The sequence below is a fragment of the Elephas maximus genome, chromosome 7, assembly GCF_024166365.1.
Source record: "Elephas maximus indicus isolate mEleMax1 chromosome 7, mEleMax1 primary haplotype, whole genome shotgun sequence".
NCBI lineage: Eukaryota > Metazoa > Chordata > Mammalia > Proboscidea > Elephantidae > Elephas > Elephas maximus.
The window spans coordinates 11,235,049-11,259,244 of NC_064825.1; the positions used below are offsets into that span (position 1 = coordinate 11,235,049).

General features: G+C 38.4%; 1 protein-coding gene across 1 annotated transcript in view; it reads left to right on the plus strand.

The window, feature by feature from the left end:
- C7H11orf65 (chromosome 7 C11orf65 homolog) overlaps window positions 1–24,196 on the plus strand; it is a 57,300-nt gene that overhangs the window by 15,947 nt on the left and 17,157 nt on the right. Inside the window, exons 3-6 of the mRNA XM_049889375.1 lie at window positions 8,755–8,808; window positions 8,940–9,140; window positions 18,276–18,406; window positions 21,744–21,914. Of these exons, the coding sequence (XP_049745332.1) occupies window positions 8,755–8,808; window positions 8,940–9,140; window positions 18,276–18,406; window positions 21,744–21,914 (557 nt within the window). The remainder of the gene's footprint in view (window positions 1–8,754; window positions 8,809–8,939; window positions 9,141–18,275; window positions 18,407–21,743; window positions 21,915–24,196) is intronic.

Below are 24,196 nucleotides of genomic sequence, written 5' to 3' on the forward strand. Positions count from 1 at the left end.
TCTCTAGGATATATTCCAAGGAGTGGGATTGCTGGATCCTATGGTGGTTCTATTTCTAGCTTTTTGAGGAAGCGCCAAATCAGTTTCCAAAGTGGTTGTATCATTTCACATTCCCACCAGCAGTGTATAAGCGTTCCAGACTCTCCAGAACCTCTCCAACATTTATTATTTTGTTGGAGTGAGATGGAATCTCACTGTAGGTTTGATTTGCATTTCTCTAATGGGTAATGATTGTGAGCATTTCCTCATGTATCTGTTAGCTACCTGAATGTCTTCCTTAGTGAAGTGCCTATTCATATCTTTTGCCCATTTTTTAATTAGGTTATTTGTCTTTTTGTTGTTGAGTTTTTGCAATATCATGTAGATTTTAGAGATCAGGCGCTGATCGCAAATGTCATAGCTAAAAACTTTTTCCCAGTCTGTAGGTAATCTTTTTACTTCCCTGGTGAAGCCTTTGCATGACCATAGGTATTTAATTTTTAGGAGCTCCCAGTTATCTAGTTTCTCTAATGCATTGTTGGTAATGTTTTCTATACTGTTTATGCCATGTATTAGGGCTCCTAACGTTGTCCCTATTTTTTCTTCCATGATCTTTATCGTTTTAGATTTTGTAGTTAGGTCTTTGATCCATTTTGAGTTCATTTTTGTGCATGGTGTGAGGTATCGGTCTTGTTTCATTTTTTGCAGGTGGATATCCAGTTATGCCAGCATCATTTGTTAAAAAGACTGTCTTTTCCCCATTTAACTGACTTTGGGCCTTTGTCAAATATCAACTGCTCATGTGTGGATGGATTTATGTCTGGATTCTCAATTCTGTTCCACTGGTCTTTGTATCTGTTGTTGTACCAGTACCAGGCTGTTTTGATTACTGTGGCGGTATAATAGGTTTTAAAATCAGGTAGAGTGAGGCTTCCACTTTGTGCTTCTTTTTCAGTAATGCTTCGATTACCTGGGGCCTTTTTCCCTTCCATATGAAGTTGGTGATTTTTTCCCCCATCTCACTAAAAAATATCGTTGGAATTTGGATCGGAATTGCATTGTATCTATAGATACAAAAGAGGAAGAGAAGGAAAATTCCTCAACATAATAAAGGACATTTATACAAAGCCAAAACCAACATCATCCTAAATGGAGACAGTCTGGGAGCATTCCCCTTGAGAATGGGAACTAGACAAGAATGCCCTTTATCACCACTCTTATTCAACATTGTGATAGAGAAATAAAGGGCATCCAGATTGGTAAGGAAGAAGTAAAAGCATCTCTATTTACAGATGACATGATCTTATACACAAAAACCCTAAAGAATCCTCAAGAAAACTACTGAAACTAATAGAAGAGATCTATAGATCTATGGAAACCCTGGTGGTGTAGTGGTTAAGTGCTGCGGCTGCTAACCAAAGGATCGTCAGTTCAAATCCACCAGGCGCTCCTTGGAAACTCTATGGGGCAGTTCTACTCTGTCCTATAGGGTTGCTATGAGTCGGAATTGACTCGACAGCACTGGGTTTGGTTTTGGTATAGATCTATAGATTGCTTTTGGTGGAATAGACATTTTTACAATGTTAAGTCTTCCTATCCATGAGCAAGGTATGTGTTTCCACTTATGTAGGTCTGTTTTGGTTTCTTGCAGTAGTGTCCTGTAGTTTTCTTTGTATTGGTCTTTTACATCTCTGGTAAGACTTATTGCTAAGTATTTTATCTTCTTGGGGGCTATTGTAAATGGTATTGATTTGGTGATTTCCTCTTCGATGTTGTTTTTATTGGTGTAGAGGAATCCAACTGGTTTTTGTATGTTTATCTAGTATACTGATGCTCTGCTGAACAAGGGAAAGATTAGGCCAAAGTACTAATAGACTACATCTACCATGGCCTCCAGCAGACTGTGTGGCACAGCTATATGGTGCCTGGTTATCACCACTGAGTGCCCTGACTGGGATCACAATAGAGGGTCCCAGATAGACCTGGAGAAAAATGTAGAACAAAATTCTAACTCACAATAAAAGACCAGACTTAGTGGCCTGACAGAGACTGGAGAAATCCAGAGAGTATGGCCCCCACATACCCTTTTAGCTCAGTAATGAAGTCACTCCCGTGGTTCACCCTTTAGCCAAAGATTAGACAGGCTTATAAAACAAAACGAGACTAAAGGGGCACACTACAGGAAAGCTAGTAATAGGGAATCCAAGGTTGAGAAGGGAGAGTGTTGACATGTTGTGGGGTTCTTAACCAACGTCATAAAATAATATGTGTTCTGTTTAATGAGAAACTAGTTCTGTAAACTTTCATCTAAAGTGCAAGAAAAAAAAAGATCAAAATAGATCATATGCTGAGACTTAAAGTAAGTCATAACAAATTTCAAAGGGTTAAAACCATAGATAATATTCTCTAATCTCAGTGGAATTAAGCTAGAAATTAATAAGATTAAAAGAACTAGAAGATCACCAAATATTTGAAAATTAAGCAACATGATATTAAATAACTCATGGGTTAAAAAACAAATCAGTACAAACATTAGAAAAATTAAAAAAAAATTTTATCGTGCTTTAAGTGAAAGTTTACTAATCAAGTCAGTCTCTCACACAAAAACGTATATATACCTTGCTACATACTCCCAATTGCTCTTCCCCTAATGAGACAGCCCACTCCCTCCTTCCACTCTCTCTTTTTGTATTCATTCTGCTAGCTTCTAACCACCTCTACCCTCTCATCTGTGCTCCAGACAGGAGATCCAAACACAGTCTCAAGTGTCCACCTGATCCAAGAAGCTCACTCCTCTCCAGCATCCTTCTCCATCCCATTGTCCAGTCCAATCCATGTCTGTAGAGTTGGCTTTGGGAATGGTTCCTGTCCTGGGCCAACAGAAGGTCTGGGGGCCATGACCACCAGGGTCCTTCTAGCCTCGGTCAGACCATTAAGTCTGGTCTGTATATGAGAATTTGGGGTCTGCATCCGACTGCTCTCCTGCTCCCTCAGGGGTTCTCTGTTGTGTTGCATCTCAGGGTAGTCATTGGTTGTAGCTAGGTACCATCTAGTTTTTCTGGTCCCAGGCTGATGTAGTCTCTGGTTTATGTGGCCCTTTTTTTTCCTGTCTTTTGGGCTCGTAATTACCTTGTGTCCTTGGTGTTCTTCATTTTCCTTTGGTCTAGGTGGTTTAAGACCAATTGATGCATCTTAGATGGCCGCTTGCTAGCGTTTAAGGCCCCAGATGTAGAAAGTATTTTTAACTTCGTAATGATAAAATTATACATATCAAAGCTTGTGAAATGCAGGTAAAGTAGAGCTCAGAGGGAAGTAAAGAACGTTGAAAAATCAACTCACCAAGCTTCCACCTCCACAATCTAGAAAAAGATAATTAAATTAAAACCAAAGATAGTAAAAAGAAGGAAATAATAAAGAAAAAATAAGAAATCAATGAATAAAAATTAGAAGTTAAATTGAAAAAATGAGCAAAGCCAGTTGGTTCTTTGAATAGAGTAATAAAATTCAGAAACCCCTGTCAAAACTGATATATCCCAAAGGCTGGTAAGTATGTGAAAATGTACTCAATTTTGTTAGCCATCAAGGAAATAATTAAAATCATAATGAGCTACCATAACACCCCTACCAGAATGTCTAAAATGTATAAAGGATTGATAATAGCTAGTTTTGGTAAGATGTGGAACAATCAGAATTCTCATATATTGCTGGTAAATCGGTACAGAACCCTTCAGAAAACTCTTTGGTAGTATGTAGTACAGTGAATCATACATAGAATCCATTTCCTTTCATATTCTACTCCTGAGTATATAACCAAGAGAAATAAATGCTAGAACCCATCAGAAGACATATACAAATCTATTGCATGGAAAAGAAATATAGTTTGGTATGATTTTTCCACTTACCAAATAATCTGTTTACTTAGTGGATGTCCATTCAATATTAACTCCTTAGGTCTTTTTTTTTTTTTTCTTAATATTTTATTGTGCTTTAGGTGAAAGTCTGCATAGCAAATTAGGTTCCCGCCTAACAATTTTTATACAAATTCTTGCATGACATTGGTTACAGTTTTCACAGTGTGTCAGTGTTTTCATTATTTCCATTTTGTTTGTTGTTTCCACTGATGTGTCTTTCCTGCCCCTCCTTGCCTTCTCATCTTTGCTTTTGGGTAAATTTTGGCCCTTTGGTCTCATATAGTTGATTGTTTAAGGGAGCAGCACATTATTCAAGAGTGATGTTTGTCTTATAACCAAAACAAAAAAACCCCACCCAAACCCATTATCGTTCAGCCAATTCCAACTCATAGTGACCCTATAGGACAGAGTAGAACTGCCCCATAGGGTTTCCAAAGAGCAGGTGGTAGATTGAAACTGCCAACCTTTTGGTAAGCAGCCATAGCTCTTAACCACTACGCCACCAGGGCTCCATTCGTTTCATATGCCAGTCTATGATTTGGCTGAAAGGTGACCTCTGGGAGTGGCTTTAGTTCTAGGTTCAGTGGGTATCTTAGGGCAATAGTCTCAAGGGTTCCTCTCATCCCTATTGGTCCAGTAAGTCTGGACTTTTTTTAGAAATTTGAGTTTCATTCTACATTTTTTCTATTGTGTCCCTGGAAGGGTTAATAATGGTGGCTTGCATGTTACTGTGATACTGGAAGCTATGCCACCGGTATTTCAAATACCAGCAGGGTCGTCAATGGTGGACAGGTTTCAGCAGAGCTTCCAGATTAAGGCAGACTGAACATAAAGATCTGACAATCTACTTCTAAAAAAAAAAAAAATTGGCCAGTGAAAGCCTTATGAATAGCAGCAGAATATGTCTGATTTGGTGCCGAAAAAAGAGGCCCCCAAGTTGGAAAGCACTCAAAATACAATTGTGAAAGAGCTGCCCCCTCAAAGTAGAGTTGACCTTAATAATGTGGATGTAGTAAAGCTTTTGGGACCTTCATTTGCTGATATGGCAAGACTAAAACTGAAAATAAATAGCTGCAAATATCCATTAATAATTGGAGCATGAAATGTACGAAGTATGAATCTAGGAAAATTGGAGGTCGTCAAAAATGAAATTGAACTCACAAAGATCAATATCCTAGGCATTAGTTAGCTGAAATGAACTGGTATTGGCCATTTTGAATCAGACAATCATAAGGTCTACTATGCCAGAAATAACAAATTTAAGAGGAATAGCATTGCATTCATCATCAAAAAGAACATTTCAAGATCTATCCTGAAGTACAACATTGTCAGTGATAGGATATTGAAGGATTTGAAAATATCCATATGCCTACAAGGAAGACCAGTTAATAGGAATATTATTCAAATTTGCAAGAAACCCCTAATGCCAAAAATGAAGAAATTGAAGATTTTTACCAACTTCTGCAGTCTGAAATTGATCAAACATGCGATCAGGATGCACTAATAATTACTGGTGATTGGAATGCAAAAGTTGAAAACAGAAGAAGGAGCAGTAGTTGGAAAATATGCCTTGGTGATAGAAATGACACCAGAGATCACATGATAGAGTTTTGCAAGACCAAAGACTTATTTGTTGCAAATATCTTTTTTCAACAACATAAACAGCAGTTATATACATGGACCTCGCCAGGTGGGATACGGAGGAATTAAATCGACTATATCTGTGGAAAGAGTTGATGGAGAAGTTCAATATCATCAGTCAGAACAAGGCCAGTGGCTGACTGCAGAATAGACCATCAGTTGCTCATGTGCAAGTTCAAGTTGAAGTTGACAAAAATAAAAACAAGTCCATGAGAGCCAAAGTATGACCTTGAGTATATCACACCTGAATTTAGAGACCATCTCAAGAATAGATTTGACACACTGAACACTAATGATCGAAGACCAGAGGAGCTGTGGGATGGCATCAAGGACATCATAAATGAAGAAAGCAAAAGGTCGTCAAAAAGACAGGAAGAAAAAAAAGACCAAAATGGATGTCAGAAAGGACTCTGAAACTTGCTCCTTAATGTAGGGTAGCTAAAGTGAAAGGAAGAAATGGTGAAGTAAAAGAGCTGAACAGAAAATTTCAAAGGGCAGCTCAAGAAGACAAAGTAAAGTATTTTAATGAAATGTGCAGAGACCTGGATTAGAAAATCAAAAGGGAAGAACATGCTCAGCATTTTTTGATCTGAAAGAACTGAAAAAAAAAAAAAAATTCAAGCCTTTAGTAGAAATATTGAAGAATTCTGTGGGGAAAATATTGAATGATGCAGGAAGCATCAAAAAAAGATGGAAGGAATACACAGTCACTGTACCGAAAAAAATTGGATGATGTTTAACCATTTCAGGAGGTAGCATATGATCAAAACCAGTGGCATTGAAGGAACTAGTCCAAGCTGCACTGAAGATAATGGTGAAAAACAAGGCTCCAGGAATTGATGGAATACCAATCGAGATGTTTCAACAAACAGATGCAACACTGGAAACACTCACTTGTCTATGTCAAGATATTTGGAAGACAGCTAACTGGTCAACCAACTGGAAGAGATCCATATTTGTGCTCATTCCAAAGAAAGGTTGTCTAACAGAATGCGGAAATTATTAAACAATACCATTAATATCATAGCAAATGAAATTTTGTTGAAGATAATTCAAAAATGGTTGCAGCAGTACATTGACAGGGAACTGCCAGAAATTCTAGATGGATTGAGAAGAGGATGTGGAATGAAGGATATAATTGTTGATGTCAGGTAGTTCTTTACCGAAAGCATGCAAGAAAGATGTTCACCTGTGTTTTATTGGCTGCAAAGGCATTCAACTGTGTTTATCATAACAAATTATGAATAATATTGGGAAGAATGGATATTCCAGAACACTTAATTGTGCTCATAAGGAACCTTTACATAGACCAAGAGAGAGTCGTTTGAACAACAAGGGGATACTGCTTGGTTTAAAATCAGAAGAGGTGTACGTCAGGGTTATATTCTTTCAGCATACTTATTCAATCTGTATACTGAGCAAATAATTTGAGACGCTGAACTATATGAAGAAGAACACAGCATCAGGATTAGAGGAAGACTTATTAACAACCTGTGATATGCAGATGACACAACCTTGGTTGCTGAAAATGAAGAGGACTTGAAGCACTTATTGATGAAGATCAAACACTACAGCCTTCAGAATGGGTTGCACGTTAATATAAAGAAAACAAAAATGCTCACAACTGGTCCAGTAAGCAACATCATGATAAATAAAGACAATATTAAAGTTGTGAAGGATTTCATTTTACTTGGATCCACAATCAATGCCCCTGGAAGCAACAATCAAGAAACCAAAGAATGTATTGCATTGGGTAAACCAAGCCATGATGTTTTCAGTTGTCTAATGCATTGAAATGTGGACAATGAATAAGGAAGTCAAAAGAAGAATTGATTCCTTTGAAGTATGGTATTGGCAAAGAATACCATGGACTGCTAGAAGAATGAACATATCTGTCTTAGAAGGAGTACAGCCAGAATTCTCCTTAGAAGTGAGGATGGCAAGACTTCGTCTCACATACTTTGGATATGTTATCAGGAGGAACCAATTCCTGGAGAAGGACATCATGCTTGGTATGTAGGTGGTCATGGAAAAACAGGAAGATCCTCAATGAGATGGATTGACACAGTGGCTGCAACAATCAAACATAGCAATGATTGTGAGGATGGTGCAGGACCAGGCATATGGTTGGTTTGTTGTACATATGGTCGCTATAGTCAGAACCAATTCGACAGCACCTAAGAACAGCATACCTATGTAAACACACTTATATTTTTTGGTTGTTATTACTGTTGTTTAAAAACTATACATGTTATTGCATTATCAAAATTGTCCCTTATTCTTGTGTACTTCTTAGTGCCTACATTTGCCTTGGTCAGGTTGTACAGACTTCACCCATATTGGGTATTGCCTTTCCCATCACCAAAAATAACAAGTGTCTGCTATCTAGAAAGTGACTCCCACTCCTTCCCTTCCCTTCCCTGGTGGCCATCAAAGAACTTTGCTCTCTGTGTGTATGCCTATTCTTGACTTTTTATAAAAGTGAGACTATGCAACATTTGTCCTTTTGTGGTTGACTTAGTTCATTCGGCTTAATGTCTTCCATGTTATAAGATTTTTTGTGGACTCTTTATTATTCTTTATAGTTGCATAGTATTCCAATGTATGTATGTACCACAATTTGTTTATCCATTCATCAGTTGATGGGCACTTAGGTTGTTTCCATCTTTTCGCTATTGTATATAATGCTGAAGTGAACATAGGTGTACATAAGTATGTTATGTTTGTCTGTTTGTGTCACTGCTCCTGTAGCTCTAGGATATATACCTAAGAGTAGTATTGCTGGATTTCCAGGTATTTCTATTTCTAGCTTTTTGAGGAGGCACCATACCATTTTCCATAGTGGTTGTACCATTTTACAATTCTACCAGCAGCCTATAAGAGTTCTAATCTCTTCACAATCTTGCCAGCTTTTGTTATTTTCAGTTTTTTTGATCAGAGCCATTTTTGCAGGAGTGAGATGGTATCTCGTTGTAGTTTTGATTTGCTTCTCTCTAATGGCTAATGATTGTGAGCACCTCTTTATGTGTTTTTTAGCAGCCTGAATGTCCTCTTTGGTGAAAATTCTTAGGTCTTAAAATATTCTTTAATTTAGAATGAATTATATGAGGTCAGTTCATTCAGCGTATTTCATAAATAGTCAATATTAAGAAATTATTTTAAAATAGAGTGAGAATCAAATTGGTATTACAGAATATTGAAGAGTAACATACTTTTCTTATAGGCCAATCTTTTAGATGCTGCTGCTGGCGTTATTGTACGATTCAGATTAGGTGGGGTAAGTATGGATGAATTCTCATTTAGTAATTTTAAAGCACATTTATATGAAATTTGAAAGATACAATTTTTTAAATGTAAAACATTTTTATAATTAGACTACATCTGTGTTTTGAACTCTTCCACCTACAGGTTAAATTTCCACCCAACATATACTATAAAATTTTCACTCACAGACATATCGAAGATCTGTGTGCCAACAGCCCTAGAGATTACACAAAACTTCTACCAAAACATACGTCACATGTTAAAAGTGATACTCTCCAGAAAGATGACAATAGTGGCTGGTATCGTCGCATAGAGAACAATGGCTGGAGACCTGTTTCTGATAGAGTAAGAAAAGAAAATATTAATAATTTTGAATCTTATATATTTAGAAAAACATTTGTCTTTTTGAAAATTAATTTTAAAGTTATTTTTAAAATAATAAATCCAAGAAATTAGAATGATAAATTTTAAGTTTACTGTGGATTAACTAATAATACTTAAAGTACAGTAATTTATCTTTTTTTCTTACATTTATTTCTGCTTTTAGAAATCAGCCTTGAATCTAGGCTATCTTTAAAAAAAAAAAAAACCATTGCCATCGAGTTGATTCTGACTCATAGTGACCCTATAGGACAGAGAAGAACTGCCCCATAGGGTTTCCAAAGAGCAGCTGGTGGATTTGAACTGCCAGCCTTTTAGTTAGCAGCCAAGCTCTTAACCACTGCACCACCAGGGCTCCATGCTGTCTTTAGGCACCCTAAATTGGAAGACATTGTTGACCCCGTCCTTAAACCAGAGGGGCCATTTCTTGAGAGCAATATGACCTTTTCTCTTATAGGGTTTGTAATAACAGATACTGGTGGAAAATTATTTGGATTTTCATGGTATTGGGGAACTTAATGAAATGGGCAGAACGATTTTAAGTACACCCAGTTACTAATGGGTTGGAGTCCCTAGGTGGCTGCTCCCTGAAAGGCTGGAGGTTTAAATCCACCCAGAGGTGCTTTGGAAGAAAGATCTAGCAATCTACTTCTGAAAAATCAGCCACTGAAAACCCTATGGAGCACAGTTCTACTCTGACATGGGATCTCCTCTGTGAGTCATAACTCGATGGCAACGGGTACTGGCTTACTAATGGGTGCATATGTGATTTGGAGACTTTTCTATAGACATCCAAGTTTCGTCTCCTTTTGGTGGAGATAATTTCTATCAAGGGCTATTTGTAAGCTTATATTTTGTAGGTTAACATGATCAGGTTCTACAGCCCAAGAAGTCTTTTTACATTGTCTCAAATATCTTCACTCAAATTCTCAACCTCTACTATACAGCCCTGGTGGTGTAGTGGGTAAATGCTACGGCTGCTAACCAAAGGCTCGGCGGTTTGAATCCACCAGGCGCTCCTTGGAAACTCTATGGGGCAGTTCTACTCTGTCTATAGGGTCACTATGAGTCGGAATTGACTCGATGGCACTGGGTTTGGCTTTTTTGGTTATTATACAGTTTGTAGAATGTGGTATGTAGAATTTACTAAGTATGAAAAGCAAAAACAGTCAAGGTGTGAGTTTATTCATTCGTTCAACAAACTTTATTGCATGCTAACCGTGACGGCAGTGGGCTTTTTTAAACCATATGTCAGGCATTGTACTAGATCCTAGTGGTGCAATGGTAAACAATACATAGTCCCTCCCCGTGAGTAGTTTTTAACTGGGGAGACAGTCAGGTAAGTAGAATATTTCAGTACAGAGCAGTAAATGTGCTAAGAGCTTTTATATTATATGTATGTTGTAGGGGGTATATAGAAGGTACACTTAATTCTGTCCTAGGGATTCAGGGAGAGATGTCCAAGGAACTGATATCTAAGTTTTTTTTTTTTTTTATCCCAAAGGACAAATAGTAGTTAGTTTGATTAAAAGGGTGAGAAAAGGCATTCTAGGCAGATGGAACAGCATGTCTAAAAGCCTAGATGCAGAAGAGACTATATACACACACACATACACACACATACACAAACATATGTGTGTTTATAATAAATTATTGCTGGAGCGAAAGGTGAAAGATTCTGAGAGGGAAGAGATTAGGCTGCAGAGTTAAGCAGGGGCCAGGGCATGAAGGGCCTTATCAAATTGTGCGAGAGAAAGGAACTCCATCCTATAGTCTTACTGATATATAGTGATATTTGTATTCTCTTAGTTGGTACTAGTTTGTTTATTAACTTCTGGCTATGTTAATGTTGGAGAAACCCCTACATCCATAATTAGAAAAGAAAAATCCTTTCAGAGCTTAGATTACAAACTGTATTTCTCAGTAAGAATGAAATGTTTGAGTAATCTGTGTAGAGAAAAGAAGAATCAGACCAGCTGGCATGATAGGAAGGTTGGTTCCAAGTATAAAGGACACCATGTTAGATTAGAAAATGCCACTGGTGTCCATGGAAAGTCCTTAATTCGTTAGTTAGAATAGGTCCAGCTGAACAAACCTCCATGATAATAGTTGCTTAAACTATACTTTTCAGTCATGTAAAACTCTGAAGTTGCATGGTCCAGGACTGGCATGGTACTTCATGGTGTTTAGGGGCACAATCTATCTCCATTCCCAAGGTCATGTGATGGTGACTTTGGCTGCTCCACCTCTAGCCATTACAATCACATTCCTGCCAGCAAGAAGGAAATGATTAAACATACACATACACTTACCAGCAAGGGAGGCTGGGAAATATCTTTATTCTAACCAGCCACATGCTCAGCTAAAAAAGGGGATTCTGTTACGGAAAAGGGGAAGAACGGATATTGGGGGTAAACAGCAGTCTCTGATACATATTGCAATTCCATTCTGCTACTGGCCCTTCTACATGTTCAGGCAGAGTCAGGGAACTTCCTGTATAGAGGACCATCAGTAATTATAAGCAGTATTCTCTCTAAATAAGTGGCATTGTGCTAGTGCCATGATACTGCTAGCTTATAGGGCACCTTTGTGAAAATTTGAAAGAGGTACCCCTCCAGATGGGTCAACTAGGAAAAAATACCCTTTCTAGGCAAATTAGAAAGAAGTGCTTTTTCTGGGTAGACATAATTCTTTGGGAACATTTCTTGGTAAGAAGACCGCACTTTAAAAACAAAAAAATTGTATTTTAGATGAAGGTTTATGGAACAAATTAGTTGCTCATTAAACAATTAATACATATATTGTTTTGTGATATTGGTTGCCAACCCCACAGCATGTCGACACTCTCCTCTTCTCAACCTTGGGTTCCCCATTACCAGCTTTCCTGTCCCCTTTCTGCCTTCTGGCCCTTGCCTCTGGGTTGGTGTGCCCCTTTAGTCTTGTTTTGTTTTATGGGCCTGTCTGATCTTTGGCTGAAGGGTGAACCTCAGAAGTGACTTCAGTAGTGAGTTAAAAGGATGTCCCGGGGTCATACTCTTGAGGTTTCTCCAGTCTTTGTCAGACTGGTAAGTCTGGTCTTTTTTTGTGAGTTAGAATTTTGTTCTACATTTTTCTCCAGCTCTGTCTGGGACCCTCTAATGTGATCCGTGTCAGAGAAGTCAGTGGTGGTAGCTGGGGACCATCTAGTTGTGCTGGACTCAGTCTGGTGGAAGCTGTGGTAGTTGTGGAGAGTTCAGCACTTTTGTGTGAAGAAATAAAAGATGTTCCTTGCTCACTTTCTCCTCTGCTCAGTCTTTTCCAGCAACCTGATGTTATCTAAAAGATCTTTAAAGGGAGGCACTTTGTTATTGTTAGGTGCTGTCCAGTAGGTCCTGACTCAAAGCAACCCTGTGTACAACAGAATGAAACGCTGCTTGGTCCTGCGCCATCCTCACAATCATTGCTGTATTTGAGCCAATTGTTACAGCCACTGTGTCAATCCATCTCATTGAGAATCTTCCTCTTTTTTCCTGACCCTCTACTTTACCAAGCATGATGTCCTTCTCAGGGACTGGTCTCTCCTGATAACATGTCCAAAGTATGTGAGACAAAGTCATTCCATCCTCTCTCTTAATGAGCATTCTGGCTGCACTTCTTCCAAGACAGGTTTGTTTGTTCTTCTGACAGTCTGTGGTGTATTCAGTATTCTTCTCCAACACCATAATTCAAAGGTATCAATTCTTCTTTGGTCTTCCTTATTTATTGTCCAGCTTTTGCAGGCATATGAGGTGATTGAAAATACCATTGCCAGCTCCCTCTTCCTAGTCTGTCTTAGTCTGGAAGCTCCGCTGAAACCTGTCTACCATGGGTGACCCTGCTGGCATTTGAAATGCTGGTGGCATAGCTTCCAGCATCACAGCAACATGTAAGCCACCACAGTATGACAAACTGACAGACAAGTGGTGGCTTAAAAGGTTAAAATGTGAATAATAGAGTTTTCCATGTATCCTAACTTGTCAGTTCTTCTTGATTTGTTCTCCCTCCTCATCAAGAATTCCAGCTATTTAAGTTATTATACCTTAGCTTTCTTCTGGTATTCTTCACTACCTTGGGTTCCTTCATCTTTCTGTTCTTTAACCTTATCATTCTTGACTCTGGAAAATCCCACTGTTCATTCAACAGTTCATTTATTTGTTCCTGGTTGATTCTATTTCTCTCTACCTTCAGTGATCATTCCAAACTTATTCAGACCTCTGGGAATTCAAAACTGTAGCCCTCTTCCTTACTGTTTTCAGATGTCTTTATTTGCTTCTTCACTGGAAAAAAAAAAAAAGGCTTTCGGAATTCTTTTACCCATCTTTTTTCCTTTGCTTAGCTAACTCTCCTTATTTCCTGATCCCATGTCTTCTTGCATCTCACCATTCCCAACTGTTTCACTTCTTTTCTGCATTTCACTTTTCTGTACTAACTCTTTCCTCCCTGCCTGCAACAATCATTCCTACACGTACAAAGCTGATTCCTGCCCTAGTTTCCCCTTAATGTACCATGATTTCTCTTGATTCAGTTTCTTCCCACCCACTCAGTCCTTAGTTCTCTATTATTAACTTCAACTTTCCCATTCTGTATAACCTGCTGTTTCAAAGGTCACCACTGATCTCTTGGTGCCAAATTCCTTCCAAGCCTTATTCTCATTGGTACCTCCAAAGCATTTAAGATTGCCAACACTTCTTTTTTCAAACTTTCCCTCTTCAGAATTTTGTGACTCTCCAAACTCCTTTTACCTTTTCAGCCTCTACTTTTCTGGTTCCTTTTCTTGTGACTCAAAAAGGTAAGTACTTCTCATAGTTTTTTGCCTCTTAATCCTCTAGATTTTCTCTTTTGGCATACTTACTCCTTCCATGGTTTCGGTAATCTCTCTCAGACGACTTTCAAATATATAGACCAAAAGCTTCTTAATAATAGGTAATTGTCTCTCTAATGCCTAATATAGTGCCTGGTGCATAATAAGCATTCAATACATAGTGGTTGGAAGAATGAATATATGTCTCCTTAATTTCAATTTTATATGTCCTAATTTGTACTGTGGAAACCCTGGTGGCATAGTCGTTAAGAGCTACGGCTACTAACCAAAAGGTCAGCAGCTCAGGTCTACCAGGCACCCCTGGAAACCCTATGGGGAAGTTCTATTGTGTCCTGTAGGGTCACTATGAGTCAGAATCGACTCGATGGCAACAGGTTTGGTTTTTTTGGTTCAATTTGTACTGTATCTCAAATTTAACTTAAAAAATAAAGCTAATGTCTCCTTCTATCATTATTACTTGCTTAATTTTCCCTCATTTCATGCTTCTATTTTTCCCTATCCTCTACCTACCCCTCCCCCAAATAATCCCTATTGCTGTTGTTCCATATGGAAATGACACCATTGTCTTCACTGTCACTAGACTAATATCTTTAACAGGATAAAGTTCAAAATCCTCTGTATAAACGTTTTATGATCTGGCCCTGGCCTATTTTTCTAGCCTTATTTCTTATTGATCCCCAAAGGTCTCCAGCCAAAGTGTTTGCTCCTCTAGGAAGCCTCACCTTTTGTAAATGGTACATGCAGAAATCCAACAGTTTCTACATGTACCATTTAGTGACATTGTTTATATTCTTCAAGTTGTGTAACCATTTTCACCCTCCTTACTGAGTTGTTCCTCCCCCATTAACATAAATTCACTGCTCCCTAAGGTTCCTGTCTAATCTTTCAAGTTGCTGTTGTCAGTTTGATCCCATATAGATAGTTCTTAAAAGAGCATAATGCTCAAGGCAGACATTTTTTACTAAGCTAAACTATTATTTGGTTTTAGGAAGACTTCAGAGGATATTTTTGGTTTAAGGTTTAAAAATACTGACAGCTGTTTTTAATATGGAGGTCTCAAGGCAGTAACAAAGAGAGACTACTGATTTTACACAGGCTTATTATTATCCCTACTTATATATACACACACGTCCACACCCATATAGTCAGATATTCCCTTCTAAATGGCCTACATTTTCCAGAAAGCGCTACACTGAGACGAGATAAAGCAAGATGCAACATCAATTGTTGGTGTTTATTTTTTCTATAGAATACCTCTAAGAAATCCTTGCTAATGGTTATTACACAGTATTCAGAAAGGCCTGCTGGACTAGTATTTTCTTCTGTTAAGACTCATTGGCCAAATTTTTAATGCTTGGCATATTTAAAATTTTTTAAATGTTTTTAGATTATAGAATATTTTGTTTGCCAATATTTTACAGTTCTCAGAATGATTTTATGTTGAGTTATTCTTTAATCAAACTTTCTTGATAAAACAGACATTCACACTTAACCTCTCTAATGACATATCTTACAATCTTATTATCGTTACATTGGTCATTCATCTCACCCTTATCAATAGATTCAAAACTATCATCACCATGAATTTACGTTTGTAACTAATTATACATAATGCTCATACGTCAGAGTAAAAAAAAATAATAAAATGTGTCCTCAAAACTACGACTGTATTGTTTTCTAGGCTTATCAGTTGCTGTATAAATAAACTTACTAGTATAGGAGTTGAATTGAGAAAAGAACAAAAATTTATATTTTGCTAACTCTTTTTGTCATTTAAAGGTATTACAAGTTTTTCTCATTGACTGTAGCATACTGTGACCATTCCTATGTTGGCACCAAGTCTCGGATGCTGTTCTGTCCTGAGTGTTTCTTCATTCAGATAGCATCATTGTAGGAGGTGTAATGGTCACCTTTCCCTTAAATTAGTTGTTCCCTTGGTGTGTTCACTTCTCTTTTCTGAGAGCATTCTGGTTACCATTTCTCTGAATAAGGAGGTACAGGTCTGTATGCCATGATGTTGGCTGGATCTGTAGCAAAACCTGATGTGACTCTATCATCTTGAAACATAGCATCTTCCAATATGAGGATCTTTCTGTGTCTAGATGAGATCCAGGAGAATTCAAATAAAGCAACTACTGAATTTTTAAATTTTGTTAAATTTAAAAATCATCATTATTATTAGATAGTCGTGGTTCAGTGGTAGACTTCTTGCCATCCATGTGGGAGACCTAGGTTCGATTCTCAGCCAATGCACCTTGTGCACAGCCACCATCTGCCTGTCCCTGGAGGCTTGTATGTTGCTGTGATGCTGAGCAGGTTTCAGCAGAGCTTCCAGACTAAGACAGACTAGGAAGAAAGGCCTTACTTATGAAAATCAGCCAATGAAAACCTTATGGGACCACAATGCCAGAGCTATGGCCAATCATGAGGGTTGTCACAGGATGGGGTTGCCATGAGTCGGGGATGGCTCAATGGAAACGAACATAATTTTTAATTTATTTAAAAATATTTACAGAACACCAGTGTATATATGTAAATACATTTTATTATTTTTTATTTTTTTACTATCACAACCCTCAAGGAGCTTTTAGGAAACTAAAAATGTAAACGATATTATTCACCTTAAAAGATGGTTGTTAAGTACAAAAGTAATGGTTTATGTACTAAATGTTGTGGATGTTCAGAAGAGAATGAGACTAATAAATGAGGAACAAATACTTAAATTAGGCCTCAAGTGCGATACATAAGAATTGGAAAGATGAAGGGGGGAGGGTGGGAATAATATAACCCAGGCTGTGGAGATAGGAATGTGTATTATACAGTCAGCTAAACAGATTGATCTGGGTAAGGAAAAGGATTTGTATTGAGAAATAGTGGTTGAAGCCAGAATATAAAGTGCCAAGGGAAAGAATTTAAATTTGATGCCATATGCAGTTGAGATCAATTGAATGTTCTGAAATAAAAGCTGACATAAAAGAAAAATTATTTAGGAAGAGTGATCTAGTGGGGGTGTGGGGAGACTGGGAGGGCAGTGAATTGGAAGTGGGAAAATAGGCAACCAGTTAAGAAGTATAAGGTGACTCTGCTGGTGGCAATAAAAACCAAACCAAACCTGTTACCGTTGAGTCGATTCCAACTCACAGCAACCCTATAGGACAGAGTAGAACTGTCCCATAGGCTGAGAGAAAATGAAAGGATTAAGGTACTGGTGCCTCATGAGGGTAAAAAGCATTTGTGGTGGAAGTGAAGCTATAAAAGAAAAGAAGAATAGAATGGTTTCACAATGCCCCACCCTGAGGCTTCTGATTTTAAATAGCCAGCACTTCCTGTGTTAGGTGGAAGCTCCACTAAAGTTATAGCTGCAGCAGCTCCTCTCATAATTTGAAATTAAAGTCCTCAATGTCATACAACAGAAACCACAAATTCTTGATTCCTGATGGAGGGACTTCTGTGTTTCTGGAGAGTGCCTGTGCTTCCTGAGAATTAGGGTCTTCAAGAATCAACAGCATTAAGAATAGGTCAGCAGACTTAATGGTCTGACCGAGACTGGAAGGACCCCGGGGCTCATGGCACCCAGACCATCTGTTGGCCCAGGACAGGAACCATTCCTGAAGCCAACTCTTCAGAAAGGGATTGGACTGGACAATGGGTTGGAGAGGGATGCTGGTGAGGAGTGAGCTTCTTGGATCAGGTGGACACTATGTTGGCATCTCCTCCCTGGAGGGAGATGAGAGGGTGGAGGGGGTTAGAAGGTGGCGAAAAGGACACGAAAAGAGAGAGCGGAGGGAGAGAGCAGGCTGTCTTATTAGGGGGAGAGTAATTGGGAGTGTGTAGCAAGGTATATATGGGTTTTTTGTGAGAGACTGACTTGATTTGTAAACTTTCACTTAAAGCACAATAAAAATTATTTTTTTAAAAAAGAATAGGTCAGGTCTATTCATGTGAGAACATGACATTCTCTTAGACTATGTCTACTTATTTATTTATTCAACAAATACTTATTAAGTACTTCAGTACACTGGCACCTTGCCAGTACCTCTGTGGCATGTGTGTCTTTTTTCTGGGAGACATCTGCCTCGGAAGGCTCAATGTAGTACTCACCCATCACTTAATTAGAAATACCTTCAATGGACCTATCTTCCCCTCTCTTTATATCCTGTCATATTCTTACTGAACATGCACAAGTTCTTGTCTATAGCCAGATAACCTCACAATGAGTATTTCAAACGTTAGTATATTAACTTTTCATTTCTCAATAGTTTTGGATGCCTGCTGAAAATGTAATGCTGGGAGACAGTAAGGAAAGTGAATTCCATTTCTCTAAACTAAAGAGAAGGAAAGATTTGGAAAAGAAAAGAAAAATTAGAAAAATAGAATGGATGAGGCAAATGTAAGTTGATGAAATACTTAGATTTACTGAAGATGTACACAGTATTTTAAATTACAAAAATGTTCTATCACTACTAAAATAATTACATTTTTTTAAAAGAAAATATAAAATTATATATTTTTAAAAATGCACAGAAAGCAAACATTTAATGTATGCCTACTATGTGCCAGACACTCTTTTACTCTCTGGGATATAAATGGGAAAATAAATACTGTCTTTGACCTCAAGAAAATTACAGTCTGTTGGAATGTCAGAAAAGAAAATAAGCATTTTTTATGATTTATATCAGGTAATTTCAGTTTGCTTCTCCAGATACACCCTATACCCTTCTCCACCATTTTCTCTGCCCTAAGAGACTGACCTTTATATATTACATCAAGGGGCTTCTGTGCCTTCAGTCTTCAGTTGGGCTCCAATGGGCAGGAGTTGGGGGCGGAGAGAAGGTAACTTAGTATTTTTTCCTCTGTTCCCTTCCTGTGATGTCAGCTTGGACTGGCTCTGCCCCTTAATCAAAGATACTGCCCCTCTGAAGTCAAAGGGCTACATGACTTGCTCTTCTTCCAGTTTCTTGTAACTGTTCCCTTCAGTAATTACTTCAGACCTAGAGCTGGTAACGGCTCCGTGATTCTAACTCTAGGTTATTGCACTTCCCCCATCCCAGTGATTTCTCTGAATGTGTGGGTCTACTACACCCAGACCTTTATTAATAGTCTAGTTGTAAACTTTACTTGAATTAGCCTATTTTGAGTATGCAATTTGTTTCCTATCGGAACCCTAACTGATATACTAATGGCTACCAAGTAAGACTCCCAGGAAACACACTTTTAAATATGGAATTGGTTTGGTCATATATTCAAAGAGCATAAATAATCTCCTTACTTGGGTAAGTAGAACACAGATAATCTACACCATGCAGTGGCGTAATGATCACTCAAATTATTAATGGTGGAGGCATGGGACAAAATGGAGATGGAAGGCAAAGCTTTGGATGATTAAGAGACCCCCCCCAAAAAACCCAAACCTACTGCTGTCGAGTCGATTCCGACTCATAGCGACCCTATAGGACAGAGTAGAACTGCCCCATAGAGTTTCCAAGGACCGCCTGGTGGATTCAAACTGCCGACCTTTTGGTTAGCAGCCGTCGCTCTTAACCATTATGCCACCAGAGTTTCCAGTTAAGTGACAGAGATACTTAATCTCTATGGCACCAATATTGATTGTAAAGATTGTGGAGTAACCTGGATTCTTCTTATGGTTGTAAGTAGTGTACACAGGGAAAAAGATAAATTTAAAAACATAATCATGCAATTACGATCATGTGTGGAGTTCACAGGAGATGCTATGGAAACAAAGGGTTGTAGGAATTCTGTTTCTGGCCTTGATGGAGTAATAAGGCTAGATTTACCTCGCTACTTTAAACAAATTTAAAAAAAACAGACAAATATGTTAAAACATGTTTAGACATTGGACAACAGGAAACTCAGGACAGTAATCTCTGAAAGAAAGGGAAGAAAAAGACGAGCCCTAGAATTGTTCCATTTTGCTGCCTGAGAGAATTTCTAGGCTGCAGTGCAAGAAAGGGTATCCAAACAGAGCCAAAAGTTCTCCCTGAACTGAATTGACAGTTAAGATTCTGAGGAAGCCAAGTGGCTGAAATTCACAAAACAATAGCAGAGAGGAGAGAGCTACAGAGAGAGGGAGAAAAAGAGAGAGAGAGAGGACCCGACAGTGAGCAACCTAGAAAACCCAGTGCCGTTGGGTCTATTCCGACTCATAGCCACCCTACAGGACAGAGTAGAACTGTCCTATAGAGTTTCCAAGGAGCGCCTGGCGGATTCCAACTGCCAACCCTTTGGTTAGCAGCTGTAGCACTTAACCACTATACCGCCAGGGTTTCCAAAAAATCTGTAAATCTGCAGGTTACCTTTCAGTCTCCAGCTGAGCATTTGTCTGCACATGGATGTGAGCAAATAACCTGAGGCAAGAGAAAGACCATGGGAAAGGATCAGGCAGAAAATACCTGGAGCTCACATAGGGTTAGAAATACTTCATGTTCCAATGAGCCAGAGGGAAGAAAGACCTCCTAACACGTGACATCAAATGATTCCTCCTAAATGCACTACCTCAGTTGTTGTTGCTGTTGTTAGTTGCTGTTTAGTTGACTTCGACTCATGGCGACTCCATGTGTGCAGAGTAGAACTGCACTCCATAGGATTTTCAAGGCTGTTACCTTTTGGAAGTAGGTATCCAGGCCTGTCTTCCAAGGCACTCCTGGGTGTGTTTGAACCACCAACCTTTTGGTTAGTAGTCCAGCACTAAATCCTTTGTGTCACCTAGGGACTCCTTTAAAATAATTAAACAAGATAAAGTATGAAAAGTACCTGGCACAAAGAAAATGTTAATATCTCTCAGGGCTTCAAACTGGCTCCTTCTGGTTCAAACCTCTGCTGAAAATTTGCATTTCCATCCCAGATATACTGAATCAGAATGTGCATTTTAACAAGATGCCCACGAAATTCTTATGCAGAGGTTCAGGTTGGAAGGAACTGGTTTGAAGCTCTGGTATCTCTCTCCCTTTTACCTTTTGGCCCAGCATGGACTTGTAATGTGAAACTTACCTCAAAAAATGGAGGGCACCAAGAGACTGAAGAAAGAGGTGGGCAATTCCAGGATGGCAGCAAAGGAGTTTAATGGGGAGACTTACGTATGATGCAGATCCTGGGCGGCAGCAGGACTGAGCAGATCTCCTTGGCACAGTGGGAGGGTGGAGGTTTTCTACTGGTGGTGAACAATAGTGGCTACACACCAGGGACTTACATAACAATGACTTAGCAAACGGTAGTGAACAAGCAAAATGCATGAGGGTGCTCATGTTCAGCTTCTCACAAAGCCTATTTTCCCTTCACTTTATATATCTCTTTTTTCCCTTTTCACTCTTCCTGCCTGTCATAAGCTATGTGATCTTGTAAAAGTTACTCAACTCCTCCAGGATTTTTTTTTCCTCAGCTATAAAATGAATGAGCTAGTTAATTGGTCTCTAAGATTCTTTCAACTCTAGAATTCTATGATTTAGTGATTTAATAACTTAGTTTTTCTTTGTGTCCTTAAAACGTAACTCTTAAGAGATGATTTTTAAATGAGCCTTCTATTGTTAGTGTGCTCGATCAACTTTTTTTTTCCTAAAAGATCCCATCACATAGAGATCTTGGCTTAGATACATCTGAGTTGTATAGGATGCAGACTTGGTTTAATATGTAAGTAGTTCCACAACATATATCAAGTGTATCTTCTTGTAATCACCAAAGGATTTATGTTTCCTTTCTTTTCCTCTGTTTAGGTACTATACAGGACGTCTGGAAGCTAAATCAACAAATTATGAAACTATAGGTTTAATTCACACAGCAACAAAAGGGCTAATAAGAGCTATTGAAGATGGTGGAATAGATTCTGTGATGGATTGGGAAGTGGATGAAGTGCTGCACTGGACAAATACACTGAACTTTGATGAGTAAATACCTGTTCTATGCTTGGGGGAAAAAGGGCAGGCATCATCTTAATATTTTTCTGTCTAGAATTTCCCACTCTCACATTAAATATTGATACCTACCACATCATAATCTTCCAAAAAAATGAATATTTACTGTTTATAAAGAAAACAAGAAGAAATAAGTGAAAAAAGTAAAAAAAGGGATAATCCAAAAACAGAAAAAAGAAAAACAGACTTAGGTGTTATTTATTCAGACTTTATTCTCATGCCTTAGCCTAAATGTGCTTTCTTTTAACTCTGGGGTTTAGAAACAAGGCTAAGAACATGAAATTAGTAATACAAAGAATTTCCTCAGTCTGTGTTCCCTAATCTTTCTGCAGAGACACTTAAAGTGTAAAATTTTCGGTGACATACTATGACACTTAACATTTTTAGGATTTTTTTTTGTGTGGTGATATGTAATATAAAAAAATAGCCATCAGAAAAAAGCAGATCACAACCAGAATGAAATACCACTTCACACCCAGTGTTGTAGTTGTTGTTAGGTACCATTGAGTTCGTTGTAGTTCATATCAACCCAATGTACAACAGAACAAATAACTTGCCGGTCCTGCACCATCCTCCCCATTGTTGTTATGCTTGAGCCTATTGTTGCAGCCACTGTATCAATCCATCTCATTGTGGGTCTTTCTCTGACCCTCTAGTTTACCATGCATGATGTCCTTCTCCAAGGACTAGTCCCTCCTGATAACATGTCCAAAGTATGTGAGATGAAGGCTTGCCATCATTGCTTCTAAGGAGCATTCTAGTTGTACTTCTTCAAAGACGGATATGTTTGTTCCTCTGACAGTCCCTGGTATATTCAATATTCTTCACAAAACCATAATTCAAAGGCTTCAATTCTTCTTCAGTCTTCCTTATTCACGGTCTAGCTTTCATATGCATATGAGGTGATTGAAAACACAATGGCTTGGGTCAGGCAGACCTTAGTCCTTAAAGTGACATCTTTGCTTTTTAACACTTTGAAGAGGTCTTTTGCAGCAGATTTGCTCAATGCAATGCATCTTTTGAATTCTTGACTGCTGCTTCCATGGGGGTTGATTGTCAATCCAAGCAAAATGAAATCCTTGACAACTTCAATCTTTTCTCCATTTACCATAATGTTGCTTATTGGTCTAGTTGTGAGGATCTTTGTGTTTTCTTTATGTTGCAGTGTAATCCATACTGAAGGCGGTAGTCTTTGATCTTCATCAATAAGCACTTCAAGTCCTCTTCATTTTCAGCAAGCAAGGTTGTGTCATCTGCGTATCGCAGGTTGTTAATAAGCCTTCCTCCAATCTTGATGCCTTGTTTTTCTTCATATAGTCCAGCTTCTTGGATTGTTTGCTCAGCATACAGACTGAATAAGTAGGGTGAAAGGATACAACCCTGGTTTATACCTTTCCTGATTTTAAACCATGGAGTAGCCCTTTGTTCTGTTTGAATGACTGCCTCTTGGTCTATGTACAGGTTCCGCATGAATACAGTTAAGTGTTCTGGAATACCCATTCTCCATAGTGTTATCTGTAATTTGTTATGATCCACACAGTTGAATGCCTTTGCACAGTCAATAAAACACAGATAAACATCTTTCTGGTATTCCCTGCTTTCAGCCAACGTCTATCTGATGTCAGCAATGATATCCCTCATTCTACATCCCCTTCTGAATCTGGCTTAAATTTCTGGCAGTTCCCTGTTGATGTACTGTTGCAATGACTTTTGAATGATCTCCAGCAAAATTTTACTTGTGTTTCATGTTAATGATATTGTCAGATAATTTCCTCATTCTGTTGGGTCACCTTTCTTTGCAATGGTCATAAATATGGATCTCTTCCAGTCAATTGGCCAGGTAGCTGTCTTCCAAATTTCTTGGTATAGATGAGTGAGCACTTCAAGCGCTGCATCTCTTTGTTGAAACATCTCAGTTGGTATTCTGTCAATTCCTCCGGCCTTGTTTTTCACCAAAGCCTTCAGTGCAGCTTGGACTTCTTCCTTCAGTACCACTGGTTCTTGATCATATGCTACTTCCTGAAATGATTGAGTGTCAACCAATTCTTTTTTGTACAGTGACTCTGTGTATTCCTTCCATCTTCTTTTGATGCTTCTTGTGTTGTTTAATATTTTCCCTGTAGAATTCTTCAGTATTGCAACTTGAGGCTTGAATTTTCTCGTCAGTTCTTTCAGCTTGAGAAATGCTGAGCACGTTCTTTCCTTTTGATTTTCTAACTCTGGGTGTTTGCACATTTCACTATAATACTTTACTG